Below are 16,620 nucleotides of genomic sequence, written 5' to 3'. Positions count from 1 at the left end.
AATCAATTAATGCTGCTGCTTTCTGAAACAGTTGTACCGCCAAAAAGACAAACGTGCATTCGCAATGAAGTACGCAAAAGCTCATAGTAGAAATGAAATGGCTTTAATACAAGTTTCACGAGATGTTTAGGCTCTGTATGTTTATCTGCGTCACCCCCATTGAAATTTCGTTGTTTAGCTGTTTGCTCTTTTCCAGAGAATTCTCACAGTTCTGTTTAATAAATCTTGCTAAAAATTTGCCAATTGAAGGCAACCGCTCGACCAACCGAACAGTATAATATTATCGCTTATATTGTACAAGTTATCTTTTCCAGACAGGCACACTTTGTCATAGCATCGTCGTCATGGCAGATGAAGAAACAACATGAAATGTTTTAAAATTTATGGCTAGGGTTGCGATTTGGTAGGTACTGAGGGAATTCCGGCCAGCTGTTGATTTTGTCTTTCCGCTTCGTACATGAGCTCTTTTTCCGCCCGAGCAATTCGCTTTTGCAGTTTGTACACCGCAGCGGCACGTTCGGCCGTAATGCGCCCAAATTTTAGGTAAAGGCTATCAACACCTGGCAGATAAAAAGGAAATTAAAATGCCAACAACCTTATACGGGTTTCTGATAAGTATGCGTAATTTATTGTTAGGTAACCATATAAGCACTTACGATTAATGCTGCGCGTATGATGTATGTACAATACACATGCAACTACATACAGAGTATGCATTATATGGCTTATATACCCGTTACCACGCGATCTAATGCTCGAATCAGATTCTCTTGGCGCTGTGCCTCTTTTTCAGCCACTTCCACATTGAGGAGATTGTCCTTTAGTAAAATTTGTTTTCCAACTTCCAAAATGCGATTTTTTCCTTCAGGATACTCGGCCAATGCTGACCAAAGGTCTTGTTTCGATAGGCAAAATAAATCAGCATAGCCCACACTGCGGACGTTTGCAGTTCGTCGGTTACCGGATTTCATTCCGACCATATTCAGTAAAGAAATTTCTCCAAACACGCTAAATGATCAAAATTGACAGCATTTATTTTTCTTAACTATTATTTTTCTTCATTGGAAATAATATACACACTGCTAGTACCGTACCTTCCCTCGCCAAGTCGTGCAAAAACAAATGAACCATCTTCCGATACGACTTCCAGACAACCTTTCTGCATCAGCAATGTAGGTACGTCATAGGCTTAACTTTCCAATCAAATAAGTTGTACAATCAAAAGCAACCAAAACCAAAAAATTAATGATAAAAAATGTCACTCCATATAAACTGATAAACAGTTAAAATGTTTGCACTAACAATTCACAAACTGGAATTAAGTAGCGTCCTTCAGATGATCGTGCGCGATACAAACTTATATACGTATTATTTTTTCCGTTGAATTATGATTAGGATTATACAATTACTAAATTTGTTAAAAATCTGAAATCCATTCATTAATGCCGGTCCGCTTAAATATTACCTTCACTATGTAGAGTTCCTTGCCGATATCTCCTGCTTGACGAATGTTTACGGTAAACTGCATGAGTAATTGTTCGTATATTGAAAGAGAAATTTGATTTCGTGTTACCTTTGCGGCATACGTATTCACCTGGCGTAAATATCTGTAAAAGCCGTAAAGATAATAACAGTCGGCACTCCGATCCGTGCTTCGTATGCAAAACAAAAACTTTTAAAAACACCTGCAGCTTCAATTTCAGTACGAGGTCCTGTAGCAAACCCGGCTCGACACCCTGAAAGATCCTGACGTGCTTTAACGTGTTGAGATGCACTTTCATGGCCATGTCGGACTGAAGCCGGTGCGGCAACGCGCCGACAATATGCCGCTCATCTTCCACCTGATGATTCATCCACTGATATTCAAAGTACTTGACAACCTTTTCGCGCAACTCCCCGCCGACACCCCGTAAATCTAGATACTCCATAACGTGATCCATACGCAATCGAAAATGCCGGGCATGGGCGCTGGCGTTAAGTACGGTTCGCGAGACATTGCCCAGCACCTGCGAGAACATCATCACCGAGACAATCATAATGGAGCTCTGGAATATGAATTCCCAGGGTTCCTTGGGCTGGACGGTGATACCTAAAATTTTTTACATGATGTAATTAAGAACTTTTGTCGTACACTGTATATGCCTGTTCCTTTTTTTAACAGCTTCTTAAACTACATGATACGTAATTAATGATTTTCGTACTCGTTTTAGTGTACTAACCGATCATTGTCAGCGAATGCATCGACCTAAAAATTTATAGTGTATGGTAATAATTCTCTGACTTGTACTAGAAGTTTTTAAGCTTAAAATTTCCGTTAACATAATAACGGATTTGAAAAACTTAATTGTAATACGTACCAATAGAAGCTCCAAGTATACTTCAGTATTAAAGGGTCATTCAAGTTTTCAGTGCCTTCTTTACGCCAGCTAGCTTCGCCTGGATACACGTACTCGCTGGATTCAATGCCGACCATTTCGCTAAGGAAATAGTATAGGCATGCGTTGAGGTGCATTAACAATACAAACTGGAATAACTGCAACGTAAATCAATTCACACAAAATCATTTAATTTTAATATTAGTAATTTTCTTGATAGGCATGTCGTACCACAGCTACTAATCGAGCAATGTCCGGCTTGGATGATCGAGCCTCGGTCGCCTTGAGAAAATCCGAAACACGACCATACTTTAAAAATCGGTTGAAGCGCAGAGCCGGAAATGGCTGTTTTATCCCCGTGTAGATAAATACAAAGTCAAAGGGAACAAGACAAATAATGTCCTGCGAAACCCTTTATTAGCGGTGGTGACTTTTACATCTACATTTTGCTTTTAAATCTTGGACAGACACAATGAAACATCCATATACAAATCTGAATTTCTGCAAATACGGTACTAGTGCGAGTAGCTTACCAACTTTCCTTCTGTGCTGGATATCCAGTTTACTATTAATTTTCGCGGTTCTACAACGTGCAACCGCTCAGTATCAGATACATACGTTGTAAACATGGAGACAATTATATCCAAAAAATATCTGAAAACAAAGCATCGCATAAGAAGATTTATGCTCACAAACAGATGCCATGTTTACATGGAATCTGCAATGTAGTCGCACGTCAGAAATGTTGTTTCCAGGCTATCGTCGTCCATCTCACGAAAAACCGCTCGCAACGGAATCTGCCGGTTAACACGATTAATATCAGAGATAAAGTAAAATGAATACAGTGACTACAGTCTCGCCATTTTTGACGTTTCTATATATAAATACTTGAAAATACACATACAAATATACATAAACATTTTGTATGTCTTATAAAAGCTTATTTCGTTACCACTTACCACGAGGATGTTGTATAAAACAGCAAGGAATACCAAAGTTAGCCAGTAATAATATCGACTTCCTTCTGGATGAATTACCCAATCCGGTTTGAACCTGGAAACCATACGAACTAATTCAGTCATTACCTGCATAATTACCCTCTGTTTCTGAGGGTAATTATGCAGGTAACGACTGACTATTAAGCTTAGGTTTCCATGTTCCAGAAACTAAATGTGCAAGCCGTGACAGCACGATTAATTAATCGGAGTATAATTATTGTGCTGATAGATATGTACGAGTACACTAAATAACCAATGAAAGACAGTAAACGTGACCTTTACTCGTTAATGTATTCAGACGGTCGCACCGTCGCACCTACAAATTAATTTCTAGTCACTAGTACAAAATGTAAGCGCTGTTACCTTATTCCGAGAACGATCATGGGATCTTTTACTTCGGGCTCTTTTCCCTCCTTTTCATCGGGTTTTTGCGCCATTACAGGAGCATCCCATAATGGTTCCAGCAGCCCGATCTCCTAATTTTACAAATTTACCATTCATGACCGCCATTACGGCATTTGCTGCAGTACGGAGCAGCCAGTTGGAAACTGATGTAGATATGCACATATATTGCATTTTATCTCACCCCCAAAAATCGACGGATTCTCTTCCCAACGCTTTCCTACCAGGATAAAAAAGTTAAACTTATAAATTTATCTACATAAATTTATTCATTAATTAAACTGGAATTTAAACATTTACAAGTATTTAACCATTAATAAATCATATGTATTTTTTAAGGTTAACGCAAGTAAATGATGAAACAAAGACATGCCGCCAACTTGTGAGATTTTGCTAAAAAAAGGCTTCAATTAGCTCATCCGTGTGTGTGTATGCAACAAAATGTATCAATAATAATGATGATAACGTATAGAGTAATAATACTTTTGTAGACAAACTTACGTACTTGTGTCATTGCAAGCAACCACGGCGTAGACAGAACAGTGGAGCAAAAAAATACACTTGCATTTGTGTCTGCAGTTAAGTGACGAAATCTATAGTAGCTTGAGATTTGCGGATTTACTAAGAAAGGTCAGTAGCAAATTAAACGGAACAACAAGGAGCTTTCTAGCGTAACTTGCATACGGAATAGTTTCTCCCAAAGATGTTAATTTTAAAATGCTCTGTAGGTATCGAATCTTACGCTTCCGCACATTGATCTTTATTATTACAATGACCAGTACGACAAAGCAAGATCGATCATTACATAATGAAAAAATGGTGATCCAATCAGTACTTCTCGTTGTCACCGAGTATTACACAAAACTGGAGGAGATTCAAGATGCCACACTCGGTGCCTTTACAACTGAGTCAACCAATCGGCTTCATATTAACATTTCCTCCGTTTCTTAGGGGCCACCTTACGGGTACCTTGAGCCGCTTTCTGTCCACAAGCGTTCAAAAGATCCTTGCCGGTAACTGTTTTCCTCTTACCGTATTCGGCCCACCAACGGGATTCTTGAAAGACATCTTCCAGAAAGGAATCAGAGGCCTCCTGCAAACAAAATAACTCAATCCATAATAATTATTGTGAACGCCTGTGTCGCAAAAAAATCGATCATTGTGCATCATTTGTGATCCATAACGCCGGAATTTTGTAAGTGTTCAACGTGCGGCGCCTAAAGTCTTGATGACTAGACACTGGAATGCCAACAAGTTTCTGCGCACACAATTTCAAGCTTGGAGTTTTGTTTAATACCTGCAAAATGCGGACAACTTCCTTTGGATAATCCAGGTGACCTTTTCCCAGCTTGTCCACCGTTTCATCAAACAGCTTCTGAAATTCCTGTTTACCGGTTACAGCATAAACGTGCTCGAAACGAGCAGAGTGGCGCAGATTATCCTTGAGTTTCTTCTTCAGCCGCTTGTTCAACTTAGCTTTATTGGCTTTTGTAAGCTTTCGCTCTGTAAAAAATTAACTTAAATATCAGACACGTAATCATTATGATACAATTACCACACTGTATCGATTAACCTGCTACTTCTATGGAACGACGGGTTCCTTTCGCATTGCTATTTCTTTAACGCACATAATTCAATTGAAATAAAATTATAAATAAATATTTATTTCAGTTATCGATCAAAATTAACCAATTATACGTACTTTTATTGAAGGCCTTTTTTATCTTTGACGGAAAACAGGCGGACATCACTGACTCAGAGGCTTTTGCGATTTTCGTGCCGGTCATCGTATTAAATAGTCTAATATGACAAAAAGCTGAAAATTCAACAATGTTAGGGGAGTATACGAACGCAGCAGGATTCGTGTAGGCGCAAGCGAAGGAAAACCTATGTGATTACAATTATTTTATTGCTTGATTTCTGCTGTCATTGTCCACTCCGTTTCCATAGAGCCAGAAATTTTGATGCACAGTAAGCAATTTTATGTCTAAATCAGTAGCTTAACTAGGTATTTATTCTCTCGTAGCTTACTGTACTTTGGAAGTCTGGAATAAATGTGCCAAATGGTGATTTGTGAACGGCTTCCGGCTAGGAACATTTAGCTATAAAACTGCAATTAACGCGGCAAACACAATAACAACCATTGTGGTCACTACAGCAGCGACGTAGAGCGAGATCCGTACAAGGGGCCGCAACATGACCGCACAGACTATTTTGAAACTGCAAGTATTTCTCGCTGCAAGTAAATATTCCAGTTGAAGAAAAATTGTTATGACCTTCAGATGCTGTACTTTTGGGTAGTATTTTTGACATCAGAATCCTCGCTTTTGTTGGTAACTGTTACTGTCGTATTGCTTAACTCACCATGATCAGAGCGTTGCTTGACCAAAAATTTACAAAAACAGTGACGAATGTTGCTTCAAATGAAATCATTATTCAAACAAATTACAACAATTTTATGCAGTCGCACCGGATTTTAATAATGCACAGTAATAAAGGAAGTGCAGAATTCTCATACAAAGTGGCGTCAAATATTCAACATTGGTAATGTTTATCACAGACTGCCTGTTATAGCGCTATTATTCTCGTGCGGCAAGTTCGATTTGACTTAGAATTTGGGGCTAGTTCCGATGAGAGAGCTAAGTTATCATTGGTAGCATTGGGAGATCCACTGACTAGTCGTAATTCATCATCCGAGTCGGCTTCGTTGATATGAAACGCCACAGACGCCGGAGCTTCTTCGTCGTCCACGACAGTAACGTTGTCAACGGAGACTGGCACATCACCTTCGGTTTCGTCGTGGAAAGCTTTGATACTGGGTGATGCGCTCAAGATCAACGGCGACCGTAGATCGAGCAAAGTGTGTTCCAGAGCTTCCGACGAGCGGGAATGATGACGCTGCTTCATTGACAACCGCCGCGGTGTGTCTAAATCCAGCCTGAAACGTTCCAGTAAATTTCATACAAGACAAAATTTGGTTCATCCCCGGAAGCAGTTTTTCGGAAAATCGTGGTAACTTGTATTTGCACATCAAAACGTTTCTGTTCCAACGCACTAGTCGCAAGTACGATACACAAGCCGATAAAGCTTACAGTTTTTCATGAGAATCATGGGAATGTCGTCTTCCAGTAGGAGATGCGGCGGAGGTATCGAAATTCGGTGTTGAGATGAGTTCGGGGAAGCCCATCCCACAACTATCCATAATACTGGCTATTGTTTTTCGATCCGGCAGAGGCGATGTACCAGCTGATTCTCCTCCCGATTCACTCCTTTCACTGGTTGTTCCCTCCGAAACAGCTGGAGATGTTGTAGGTGACAAGATATTAATGGAGGGTAACACATCTATACAAATACAGATTGTTGCAAATATTACCAGAACGGTTTCGAACTTCCGATCAACCAGATGACTCACTTATCTATATTTGAACGTTATCTCATTGTTCTATGAAGTTCAGCAATTTAGCTTAACAAATAGGAAGAAAAAGTCGGGAAAGACCGAATCAGCACGTCCGTAAATATCAACCAGTTACCAACTAATAACCAGCCGTTCGTGCAGAATTACTGTACCTAATCTGCCCTCGTTTTTGGAAAACGCTACCGATGTAGCGCCCTGATGCCGGGAATCCCGTTGCGCTAGATGCAATCTGTGCATAGGATTAAATCCAGCCAACTTATTTTTCATCACCGAAAAGAGATCATTTATATGGGGTTTATGGAGGTTGGCACTGGAAGGAACAGCACGAGCGGCAGTAAAAATGCCGCCTTCGGCTTCGTGAGGGGCTGCTTCTTTCGGAGGCGGTTTGGTCACTTTCTTCTGAAGGGGCCCGTACATGACCGGGATCGCAATATCAAACTGCGACTCCAAAGCCATACGAAAGGATTCCCCAATTGATCGGAGCATTTCTAGCAAGAATTCAAACGTCTGGTTTAAGCATAACAATCTGACCTACTTTATAAAAAATTATGTCATTTTATTATCACCACGAAAAGCAAATAAGAAATCATAAAATGCTCTTGAACTAAAAAAAACCAAGTCGAAAACGGAAATAAAATCCAAAAGGCATACATCGATCTCTGTCGCAGGTGCATTAAACATACCGATACATTCGTCATTTGTTCTCAGCGGCATGATCATATTGTTGAAAAACCGCAACCCGGCCGTGCCTAGATTATGACAGTATCCAGACACTTCTCCAACGCGGTAATTTATTCGCATGATGGTACGCCCGGTTTTGAACATGGACATTTCTGAGCCTATTTCGATGTTCTCGATTTCACATAATGGAACCTTCTGATAACCAACCAGCTGATCGCTTTCGTCACTATATTCTCCGATATAATAGGCTTGAGTGCTGAGCAGTAATACTGTATCCATATCTTGTCGAGCTGGATCACCAGTCCTATAAATGGTAATTTCAATGTATTTTTATTTAACCATAAGTAAGACACACTTTACTGTACTACTCCGTAAGCTGTTCGGTTAAAGTCATAAATACTTCATAAAACATTACGGAAACTAAATCTTTCACACCTGCATCAAAGATAGCAAACAAGTGACTCATCGGTTCACATGAATCACAAGATGCAGTACTCAAGTGACCATGGGAAATGATTCATTAGCAAACACTATAAAAACTAACCGCGAATCAGCATCAACCATCGGCCATCCACCCAGAGCAATTTCGGTCTCAGGTATCAGAATACGTTTACAGTCATCCACCAGCTGTTTTACGCGGTCGAACTCCGATGGATCTACTGAGGTAGACAAACCAGGAACCAAAATACTTTCTTCCTGGAAGAATTTTCCCAAACTCGCATCCACGGCTGCTTGGCGATAAGCATCTTTAAACTGATTTAGATAATATCTGAAAAACAACCGGATTAAAAATTTTTTAACGTAAACTGCCATTGCAATGTTGCCGGTTGATCAACTGCAGCGAAACAAAAACTACAGAGGCAATGCAAGCTGTAAAGCATGTAAAGAATATCGAACAGTACTTAATGCAGCAACAACAAGCGACTGTTTCCAGCGTTATCGATAACAAAGGGAAGCAGTACACCGCTCATTTACCGATTCGCTGATGTATAGCCATCTTTCATCAGGCCAGTAAATTTTCGCTCGCCCGTCCGCGTGAAATCTCCCTTCAGAGCCGATGTCCCCGCATATTGCCGGCTTACAATGTCTCCATTATTCGCCCAGATTATTTGGAGTTTCTGCTTAAAATCTGATGAGAATTCACTATCCGGCAACAGGAGGCCCATTTTTCGCAGCTGTGTTTCCAGAACAAAACGGGCCAAAGATGCCTGAATCACGTTGGTGCGGTCCAGACAATCGACGCAGTTGACACGAAATACACTTCGCTGTTGACACATGATTTGTTCGTCCGTAGCGTCACGCACATTGAGAACTTTACACCAGAAAAAACGCATTCCTTGAAAGATTTCTTGTAGGCTTTCAATTAAAACTCCAATGTTTTCCAACTTCAAACCACGACTGCAAAAGTGAAACGATTCAGCTGCTAAAAGCATAGAGCAGGCTAACCCTATGACTATAAGCAGCTACGTGATGTTCGGTTAAGGTAGCGACAACTGAAGAACGCATTTTGCGAATTATAAAAAAATTACCCGTGTAACAAGGATTATTCAAAAACTCTAATAAAAATCAAACTCACAAATTTTGGCTATAGTGAAATATTCAACACATAAATAGAGGCTCCAGTACGAAAAGTGTTACCGTAAGTGGCTATTAACATCATTATTGGATATCTCGTTAAATTGAAAATTATGTCGCAACATAAGCACGGGAAACGACGTGTAGTAACGCCATAATAATGTCACTAATGTAATGTCAACATACCAATAGTCGTGAAAATCGAAGCTGACATAAACAAGATTCTCACTGTCGTATGCCTTGATTCCTTGCAAATAAGCATCAGCCAGAATCTTTTCCCTTCCGGTTTGTTCCACAAGGTTGATCAGCACCTGATGCTTATAAAGCTTCATTTGCTCTGTGAAGTGCTCAGTCAAAGCTGTATGACTGTCCTTTTCCGCTGAAATGACAAGGATACTTACCACTTATTATTTGATTAGCCTAATAGGCCTCAATAATATAAAGTACAGTTCTCTAATAAATTACAGCATATAAAACGAACATTACTTCGATCCAAACGTGCAGCCGGCCGATAACGCATGCCAGGTTGACTCCAATAAACCGGTATCGAGCCTCTAACTTGGACGAAAGACAAACAATGTCCCATAATTTCCAGCACCTAGAAGAGGTTGTCACTATATAATTTCTATGCTTTAAGCAAGATGGATAGGGGTAGATAGCCCCTTTCCACCTTGCTTTTAGTTTTGACCATACTAATTTTCGAAGCTTTGTAATCGACCTTGTTTTCTATTTTCAAGACATCTTCGAGTCATTTTCCTCGGCCCAGGATTTACTCGTACAAAGGCCGACGGTAAGGATTTCAGGTCAACAATACTTCATCGAAAATTTCACATATTCTAATGCACAACAAGAACGAGAAAAGGTGCAATGATTTTACAGTGTTTTTACTGTTTTATCGGTTTTTACATATCTCTTCGGGCATAATTCCCTCATAGTGTTCACACATACGTACAAGTGCTAATGGTAAGTGGTGGACACAGTTATTTAACATCATGTCTATGCTATAAGTATAGTCTATGTTTTATTCATCCTGATTGCGCTGAAAGTCATCGTTATCGTGAATAATTCAGCCATCCTACCTGTTCGGTTTCCACAAAATTAGCACAATTGCCTTTGTCGTCGATCCCCCGACGTTTATAGCGCGTACCCGCACGGAATCGGCTCCGTCTGGATATTAGCATCAGCCGACAGCTGACCGGTGCGCAATATTCTCCCAGGGGACTATGCAGTTGGCCTCCGCTGTCAAAGGAATCCAAATCAATATCTAATTTCTCCATCTGCACGTAGCCTTGGATGATGGGCACGATCCAGTGATCGCTTTCCATATTTCCGTTTGTCAACAAGTCTTTCCATAAATCACGATTCCAAAAGAAACGGTCATCCGCAGCATGCCAGGAGGGACGCCCAGCAGCCGGCTCCGATGCGCTCGATTTGTGTTTGCGCTGTTTGAATAGGCGCTGCATACTGTTAGTCAGGTCCCATGCCAACGAATAATAAAACGACTGGGATTCATTAAACATCTTTAGGATATCCTCTAATATCCGCCGCTCCAGTTTCTCACGATCCGACCGATCCTTCTAAGAAAAAAAATGTATTTAACGCACACGCTCCATGTGTAAAAATACGCTAGGTGTCCAGGATTTCTAAGCACTCATAAATTCTATCATTTACTGATGAACGTTCATCATACACAGCGTCTGAAAAACATTTACGAGTACGAAAAAACCAAGAAAAGTTCATAAAGTAAAACTTTTCCTAATTCGATCTTACTCTGTTTTGTCGCAAACCAATGTTAAAATTTGTCGCCTGTCGCAAGGTTTTGAGAGTTTTTTGTACGCCTCTATTCACGCTGATTAGATTAGATTCTGAAAGGCTTTCACTGGATCGTCCCGATGACTCGGAGGAATCAATATCGAAATGCCCTGAAAACTGTCAAGACACACAACTTGCAATCTGTTGCAAAGGCGTTCTTTTAGCCGTACAAGAGCGTTTACCAGTATCCGGTCCCCTTCCGGTGGGTCTGTAGGAGATAGCGGGAGCAGTCCAATTCTCTCAATTCGGTAGATGTTGTGCTCGCAAGCAATTTGTGCCGCGGTGGATTTAGCCAGAATTACCACCAGCTTTGGTTCACTATCTGCAGAATACTCATCATAAACAGAATACACAAAAACTATTAACATCAGATTTGTCAATAAAATGCAACTGCAAGACAAATCCGTAAACATAAAAAAATAAGTCTGTCAGGTTAAGTGGCCCGTTGTCTCCCGTTAAAGCCAATTCAAGAGAAATTTCAAGGTGTGATTTCTCCAGTAAAAGTTACTAGTACTTAACGCATAATTGTCGATACCCGAAAATTCATATCATAGGTATCGTTAGATATTCATAGTGAAATTTTTCTATTACAAGAAAAAGAAACATAACAGCTATGTTGTATGGCAAGAGTAATATGACACAAATTTTTACGTACAGATTACCGAAATTAGTGTGTGCAAGCAATTACTGCGCGATGTCACATCTGATTTCTGAATGTGAGACCCTTCAATAGGTTAGTAGGCACTAGGCGTTAGTAAATTTTTAATTCATCGCCAGCTTATGGAAAATGGATACATCTGTGAATAATAAAATAAGTCAATGTTGCGCAAAAACCGGCGGCCTAGCCCATATGGATCTGCGTTTTTCTCATCGTGCCGTAGCCGCGTAATCGATCGAAATCACCAATGTAACATCCCACCAAATAAGCGCTCTCGAGAGCCAAAGCCGTGAATGATTATGACATGTTCAAGTTAAATTTATGGGTCTTGATAAATTCAAATCAAACAGCCAGCAACTAATCAATAAGGTATCATTAACGCAAGTCTCCTATTTAGATGCACAGGATTACAAATCAGTGTGCTGCCCAGAAAATTACCTCAGAATTTATTACAGTGTGCTAACTCAACAATTACACACAGCGCCATCAAAGTTTAATTAAACACGAATAATTTGAAATTAAATCAATCGGTAAATACTCGTCTAAGTTTTCATTTCAAAGCATTTATACTCTGGCCATGGGAAGCACGCACGCGTCTTACCAGGGAATAATTGTATCTTCCCAATGACTCCTTCCACATTGCACAAGAAATCCAACGATTTCGCATCGTTAATTGAAGATGCTGCTACGAAAACGCTATGTAATTATGGATAATTCCGATAATAATCGTAATGTGAAAGAATTCGGGACATTGCGTGCGACGCACCTGATTTAGCTTCTAAACTCCCATCAAATCGACTGCACCACAAACAATGTTCGCCATCGATAATTAAATAATGAGATCGATTGCGAAAGAGCTGCATGATGATGAAGTCAGACAGACACTTATTAGGCACGCGATAATAATCACGACAAAATAAGGTTACTGTAAAAAATGCAAATGGAAGGTAAAAAACGGAATGTAAACAGTAAACATCAACATGGTCGCAAAATCCCACTTGGCCAAAGCTGTTCATCTCTGCACTGTGCACTGCAAAGCTGGGCTGATGCGTACGGCATATCGTACAATCGCGAGTAAAGGGGCGGAAACATGTGCCCGGAACGCAGTGCATTAACGAATCCCTCGCATACGTACATGTGTGACTCATGCATACTTCCCAGAAACGCGTGCCTGTGCTCTGATCCAATCTTGCTGGAGGGTTGGGATCTGAGTTATTCACTTAATTCGGTTCATTTTACGCACTTTGCGTCTCGCGCTCAGTAGCAGTGTTTACAGCTGTACACGTCTCGACATCCATTGGAATTTGTGGTTTCTTGGTGTGTGTTGCATTCGGTTTTCGCAATCAGGTAATCAATGTTTTAAAAAAGTCATTCAAGTTATCACAATGTTCTTTTTTTGATAAAATTTATGTTTACATCCACTGATATCCGAAAGGTTCCAATTTACCACGGGAAAACTAAAATATAATATGAAATACTGGCACCTGCAGCAATATCGTAAAAACAAGTTCCTTATGAAAATTCAGCGACATGGAAACAGTAGCTTGTGTGATCTTGAGCCACAAGGTTTCGTAGTTTTTGTATTTCTTTGCTGAAAACTACTGTACATAAGGAATATTGTTGGACATATTGCTGGAAAGGCTCATTATGATGCTCCCCAGTCCTACAACAGCGGTAGTGAAATCAAGATGATAAAGCACACCTCATTCCATTTGTAATATGCTTCGGCTTGCCAGGACACGTTTGCAAATAGCTAAAATTTTAAGCATAAAACACTGTTAAAAAACATATTTTTTTGTCAGCAGAAACTTTTGACAGAACTAAGATGAACACTCGGGTTAAGACTACGCTTAAAACTAAGATCAGTAATTCTGATAATACTCTGATAAAACTAATATTTATACTCAGGTTTTCAAACCTCAGAAAGCTTAGTGTTTGCGAACTCTGGTTATTTCTCCCAGAAACTCAAAAATTCCTCCGTCCACAAAATGTTTTAAACCTAATTGAATTTATTATTATGTTCACCAGTGAAGTTTATTCAGCCAGAAATACACTATAACAGAAGTTAGGCACTATAACAGAACTTCAAATTTAAAAATTCAAAGAAAATTTAATGGTATTATACATTTTATTTTGTAATATCTGTTTTTTGGCAAACCAAAGGAATACTAGAAACTGAAAATGACGAAATGACGTAATTGCAAAAAAATATACGACATTACTAATGACGAGGATTTAAAGCCTGAGTTTTGAATTGTTTGCACATTTAATTTTGCGCCGTCATTTTTCACAACAATTTTTCATCCTGCACGTTTGCTAAATCTGTTGTCTTGAAACACTAAATATGCGTTGACCAAACAGTTATATTTCAATTGAGAAAGATTATTAGAGAAAAAAAGCAGAAAATAAAAGTTATCTTAGCATACCATTTTTCTGGTTAAATATTTCGAAAAAAAATGTATATTTTTTTGTTTTTAGCTGATGTTGGAAATAAAAGAGGCTAGCGCTACGCTACTATATACTTCCACTGCCGAGTAGCAGAGCGTTTCAAATGTAATGGAAATTGTTTTAGAACGCATTATAGGTATTATACGCAATTATTCCGTTGGTCTGAAACTTTTGCCAACACTACTATGAGCACTCGGGTTAAGACCATGCTTTGAACTAGTATCACCACTCAAGTTTATACGTTGATCAAAACTAGCATTAGTACTCGGGTTAACACTCTCGTTAAAGCTAACACGAACATCTTTATTTGTACACCAAATATCATTCAATAATTCAGGAATCGTAACTGTTTCGCTACACATAATTATTTTTTGCAAAATGCTTATGAAAAACAATTTTTCGCGGACGCTTTGGCATGAGAAAAATTTGGTACAAAACATTTTGCTGAATCGCTACACAGACATTCGGCATGCTACTGTCTTTTTTGTTTACGCTCTAATCTATAATCTCATTAGAATGTTTTCCTAAGTTTTTTTATATTTTACTTGTTTTTGTTAGCTTTTCTTGTGTTTTCTGAATATATTTTCGTGGTGTTCATAAGATTATTAGCTTTTTTGGCTTTAGCTTTTTTTTAATCCAGTATGTTTTTAACTTTTCAAGCTTTGTTAAAATTGTTTTTTAAGCCAAATTGTGCTATGCTAAAATTGGTATATGCGGAAGAGTTTTATGCCCTTATGTTCTTATTCCGAAATGTACGTATATCATGCGGCTTCCCCTGCGTAGATGTTACTAAAAGCATTTTCAACGAAAAGTTGATTTCAGTATTCTTAATGAAAAAAAAACGAAGATAAAAAGAAATGAAGACATTTTCAATGCGAAAGTTTATTTGAGTTATAGTTCCGAAGAAGATTTGCAGAAAAGATCGAGAGTCAGTTTGTCGAAAGGGGTTAAGCTAAAGCCGAACAAAACAGTTGATTCGTCTGTTGACCGTATTTTTAACCAGAGTCTTAACCAGAGTGCTGTTTTAGTTTATAACCGAGTATAAACCTTAGTAATCTTGTTAGTCCAGATCAAAGTCTTAACCCGAGTGCACACATTAGTATCGTCAAAAGTTTTACTTGACTGGAGGTTGTAAGTTAGATTTGGGTTTTCAAGCTCATTTTGGAATTTCTGACTTTTATTTTGTGCGGGCGCGATTTGCAATGTCCGTTTAATTGGTTTGGAAAAGAACCGTCAGGGATAAATTTTGATTGCGTAGCATAACTTTTATAAATACTGTGCGTTAATGTATAAATATAATGGTTGCCTTGTATAAATTGTTTACTCGTGAAATATTATAGCACAGTAATGGTAAAATAAACATTCAATAAACATTTATATGAAGTAGTGCAACAGTGAATGCAAATTTGTGGATCAGTGTATAAGTTTCGCTGTACACATGAAGGTTCCTCACACTTAAATAAGAACTAATCTGAAAATGCGCATTTACAATTATAATTCAAAAATTTGATTAAGCAGTCGGCGATGATATTATTTGTTGAGATCCGAAATAAAAAACTTTGATTTTACCTTGTTGCATCACTAACAAAGACGCGGCACAGCTACAATTTCCAATGGATTTCATGCGAGAGTGGAATTGTAATTGCTGTACTGAGCACGAGATGTTAAGTGCACAGAATGAACCGAATTAGGTGAATAACTCAGATCCCAACCCTCCAGCAGGATTGGATCAGAGCACAGACACGCGTCTTCCCAGAATATGTGTCACGCAGTTGCACCGCGCTGCCACACTCCCAGTGCACGCTATACAGTACAAAACATTTTTAATGAGTAAAAACAGGTTGAACATAAGTAATTAATTTTACAAATTTTTGAAAAATTACAATTGCTTTATACAAAGTACTGTTCGCCCAGAATTACGTTGCCTTCCGGTGATAAAAATTTCGTAGTTATCGTCTACGACCATACCACGTAGAAAACTCCCGATCCCGTTCGATCTCGGAAGATAACCTACGTCGGGCCCGGTTAGTACTTGGATGGGTGACCGCTTGGGAACACCGGGTGTTGTAGACTTTTTTAGAATTACTACTGTATAATTTTTGTATCCATGCTGTGCTTATTGTTAGTACTTACTACTTACGTTATTAATTTTTAATACAGAATCGTTCGGCACATTCTAATGGTAAGATTCGATCTTTTATAGTTTTATTCCATGACATTGCGATAGCAAAAATAAAAGTACGGCCACGCCCTTCA

General features: G+C 39.0%; 2 protein-coding genes and 1 non-coding gene across 7 annotated transcripts; 1 reads left to right on the top strand and 2 right to left on the bottom strand.

Annotated features, from left to right (window-relative positions):
* Positions 1-157: 157 nt before the first annotated feature.
* LOC129581594 (cGMP-gated cation channel alpha-1-like) lies at positions 158-6,026 on the bottom strand. Of its 3 annotated transcripts, none has more exons than XM_055472772.1 (17): positions 5,807-6,026; positions 5,478-5,591; positions 5,073-5,278; positions 4,281-4,868; positions 3,960-3,995; positions 3,737-3,849; positions 3,335-3,428; positions 3,087-3,172; positions 2,909-3,029; positions 2,607-2,777; positions 2,358-2,533; positions 2,220-2,245; positions 1,686-2,089; positions 1,466-1,607; positions 1,095-1,155; positions 734-1,008; positions 158-560 (listed from the first exon to the last, which is right to left on the bottom strand). In XM_055472772.1, the coding sequence occupies exons 4-17, from the start codon at positions 4,287-4,289 to the stop codon at positions 388-390; spliced, it is 1,887 nt and encodes a 628-aa protein (XP_055328747.1). In that variant the 5' UTR covers positions 4,290-4,868; positions 5,073-5,278; positions 5,478-5,591; positions 5,807-6,026; the 3' UTR covers positions 158-387. The 3 variants fall into 3 exon arrangements, with proteins under 3 accessions (XP_055328747.1, XP_055328746.1, XP_055328748.1); XM_055472771.1 differs by having other exon boundaries at positions 5,812-6,026; XM_055472773.1 differs by lacking the exon at positions 5,807-6,026 and having other exon boundaries at positions 1,095-1,159; positions 1,466-1,497; positions 1,574-1,607; positions 5,478-5,698.
* Positions 6,027-6,156: 130 nt separating this feature from the next.
* LOC129581560 (phosphatidylinositide phosphatase SAC2-like) lies at positions 6,157-12,921 on the bottom strand. Of its 3 annotated transcripts, none has more exons than XM_055472704.1 (13): positions 12,683-12,921; positions 12,518-12,601; positions 11,441-11,580; positions 11,217-11,375; positions 10,526-11,023; positions 9,933-10,044; positions 9,633-9,825; positions 8,847-9,269; positions 8,416-8,640; positions 7,874-8,175; positions 7,343-7,678; positions 6,868-7,117; positions 6,157-6,713 (listed from the first exon to the last, which is right to left on the bottom strand). In XM_055472704.1, the coding sequence occupies exons 1-13, from the start codon at positions 12,777-12,779 to the stop codon at positions 6,344-6,346; spliced, it is 3,189 nt and encodes a 1,062-aa protein (XP_055328679.1). In that variant the 5' UTR covers positions 12,780-12,921; the 3' UTR covers positions 6,157-6,343. The 3 variants fall into 3 exon arrangements, with proteins under 3 accessions (XP_055328679.1, XP_055328681.1, XP_055328680.1); XM_055472706.1 differs by having other exon boundaries at positions 10,526-11,020; XM_055472705.1 differs by having other exon boundaries at positions 12,518-12,598.
* A 3,397-nt stretch (positions 12,922-16,318) lies between these two features.
* Positions 16,319-16,437, top strand: LOC129582139 (5S ribosomal RNA). Its single transcript, XR_008689597.1, has one exon. It is a non-coding gene; the product is annotated as a 5S ribosomal RNA (ribosomal RNA).
* The last annotated feature ends 183 nt before the right edge of the window (positions 16,438-16,620 follow it).

This window comes from Paramacrobiotus metropolitanus, unplaced genomic scaffold (assembly GCF_019649055.1).
Source record: "Paramacrobiotus metropolitanus isolate TYO unplaced genomic scaffold, Prichtersi_v1.0 Parri_scaffold0000006, whole genome shotgun sequence".
Taxonomy (NCBI): domain Eukaryota; kingdom Metazoa; phylum Tardigrada; class Eutardigrada; order Parachela; family Macrobiotidae; genus Paramacrobiotus; species Paramacrobiotus metropolitanus.
The sequence above is the reverse complement of the archived record's forward strand: the minus strand, read 5'-3'. Positions and strand labels throughout refer to the sequence as shown.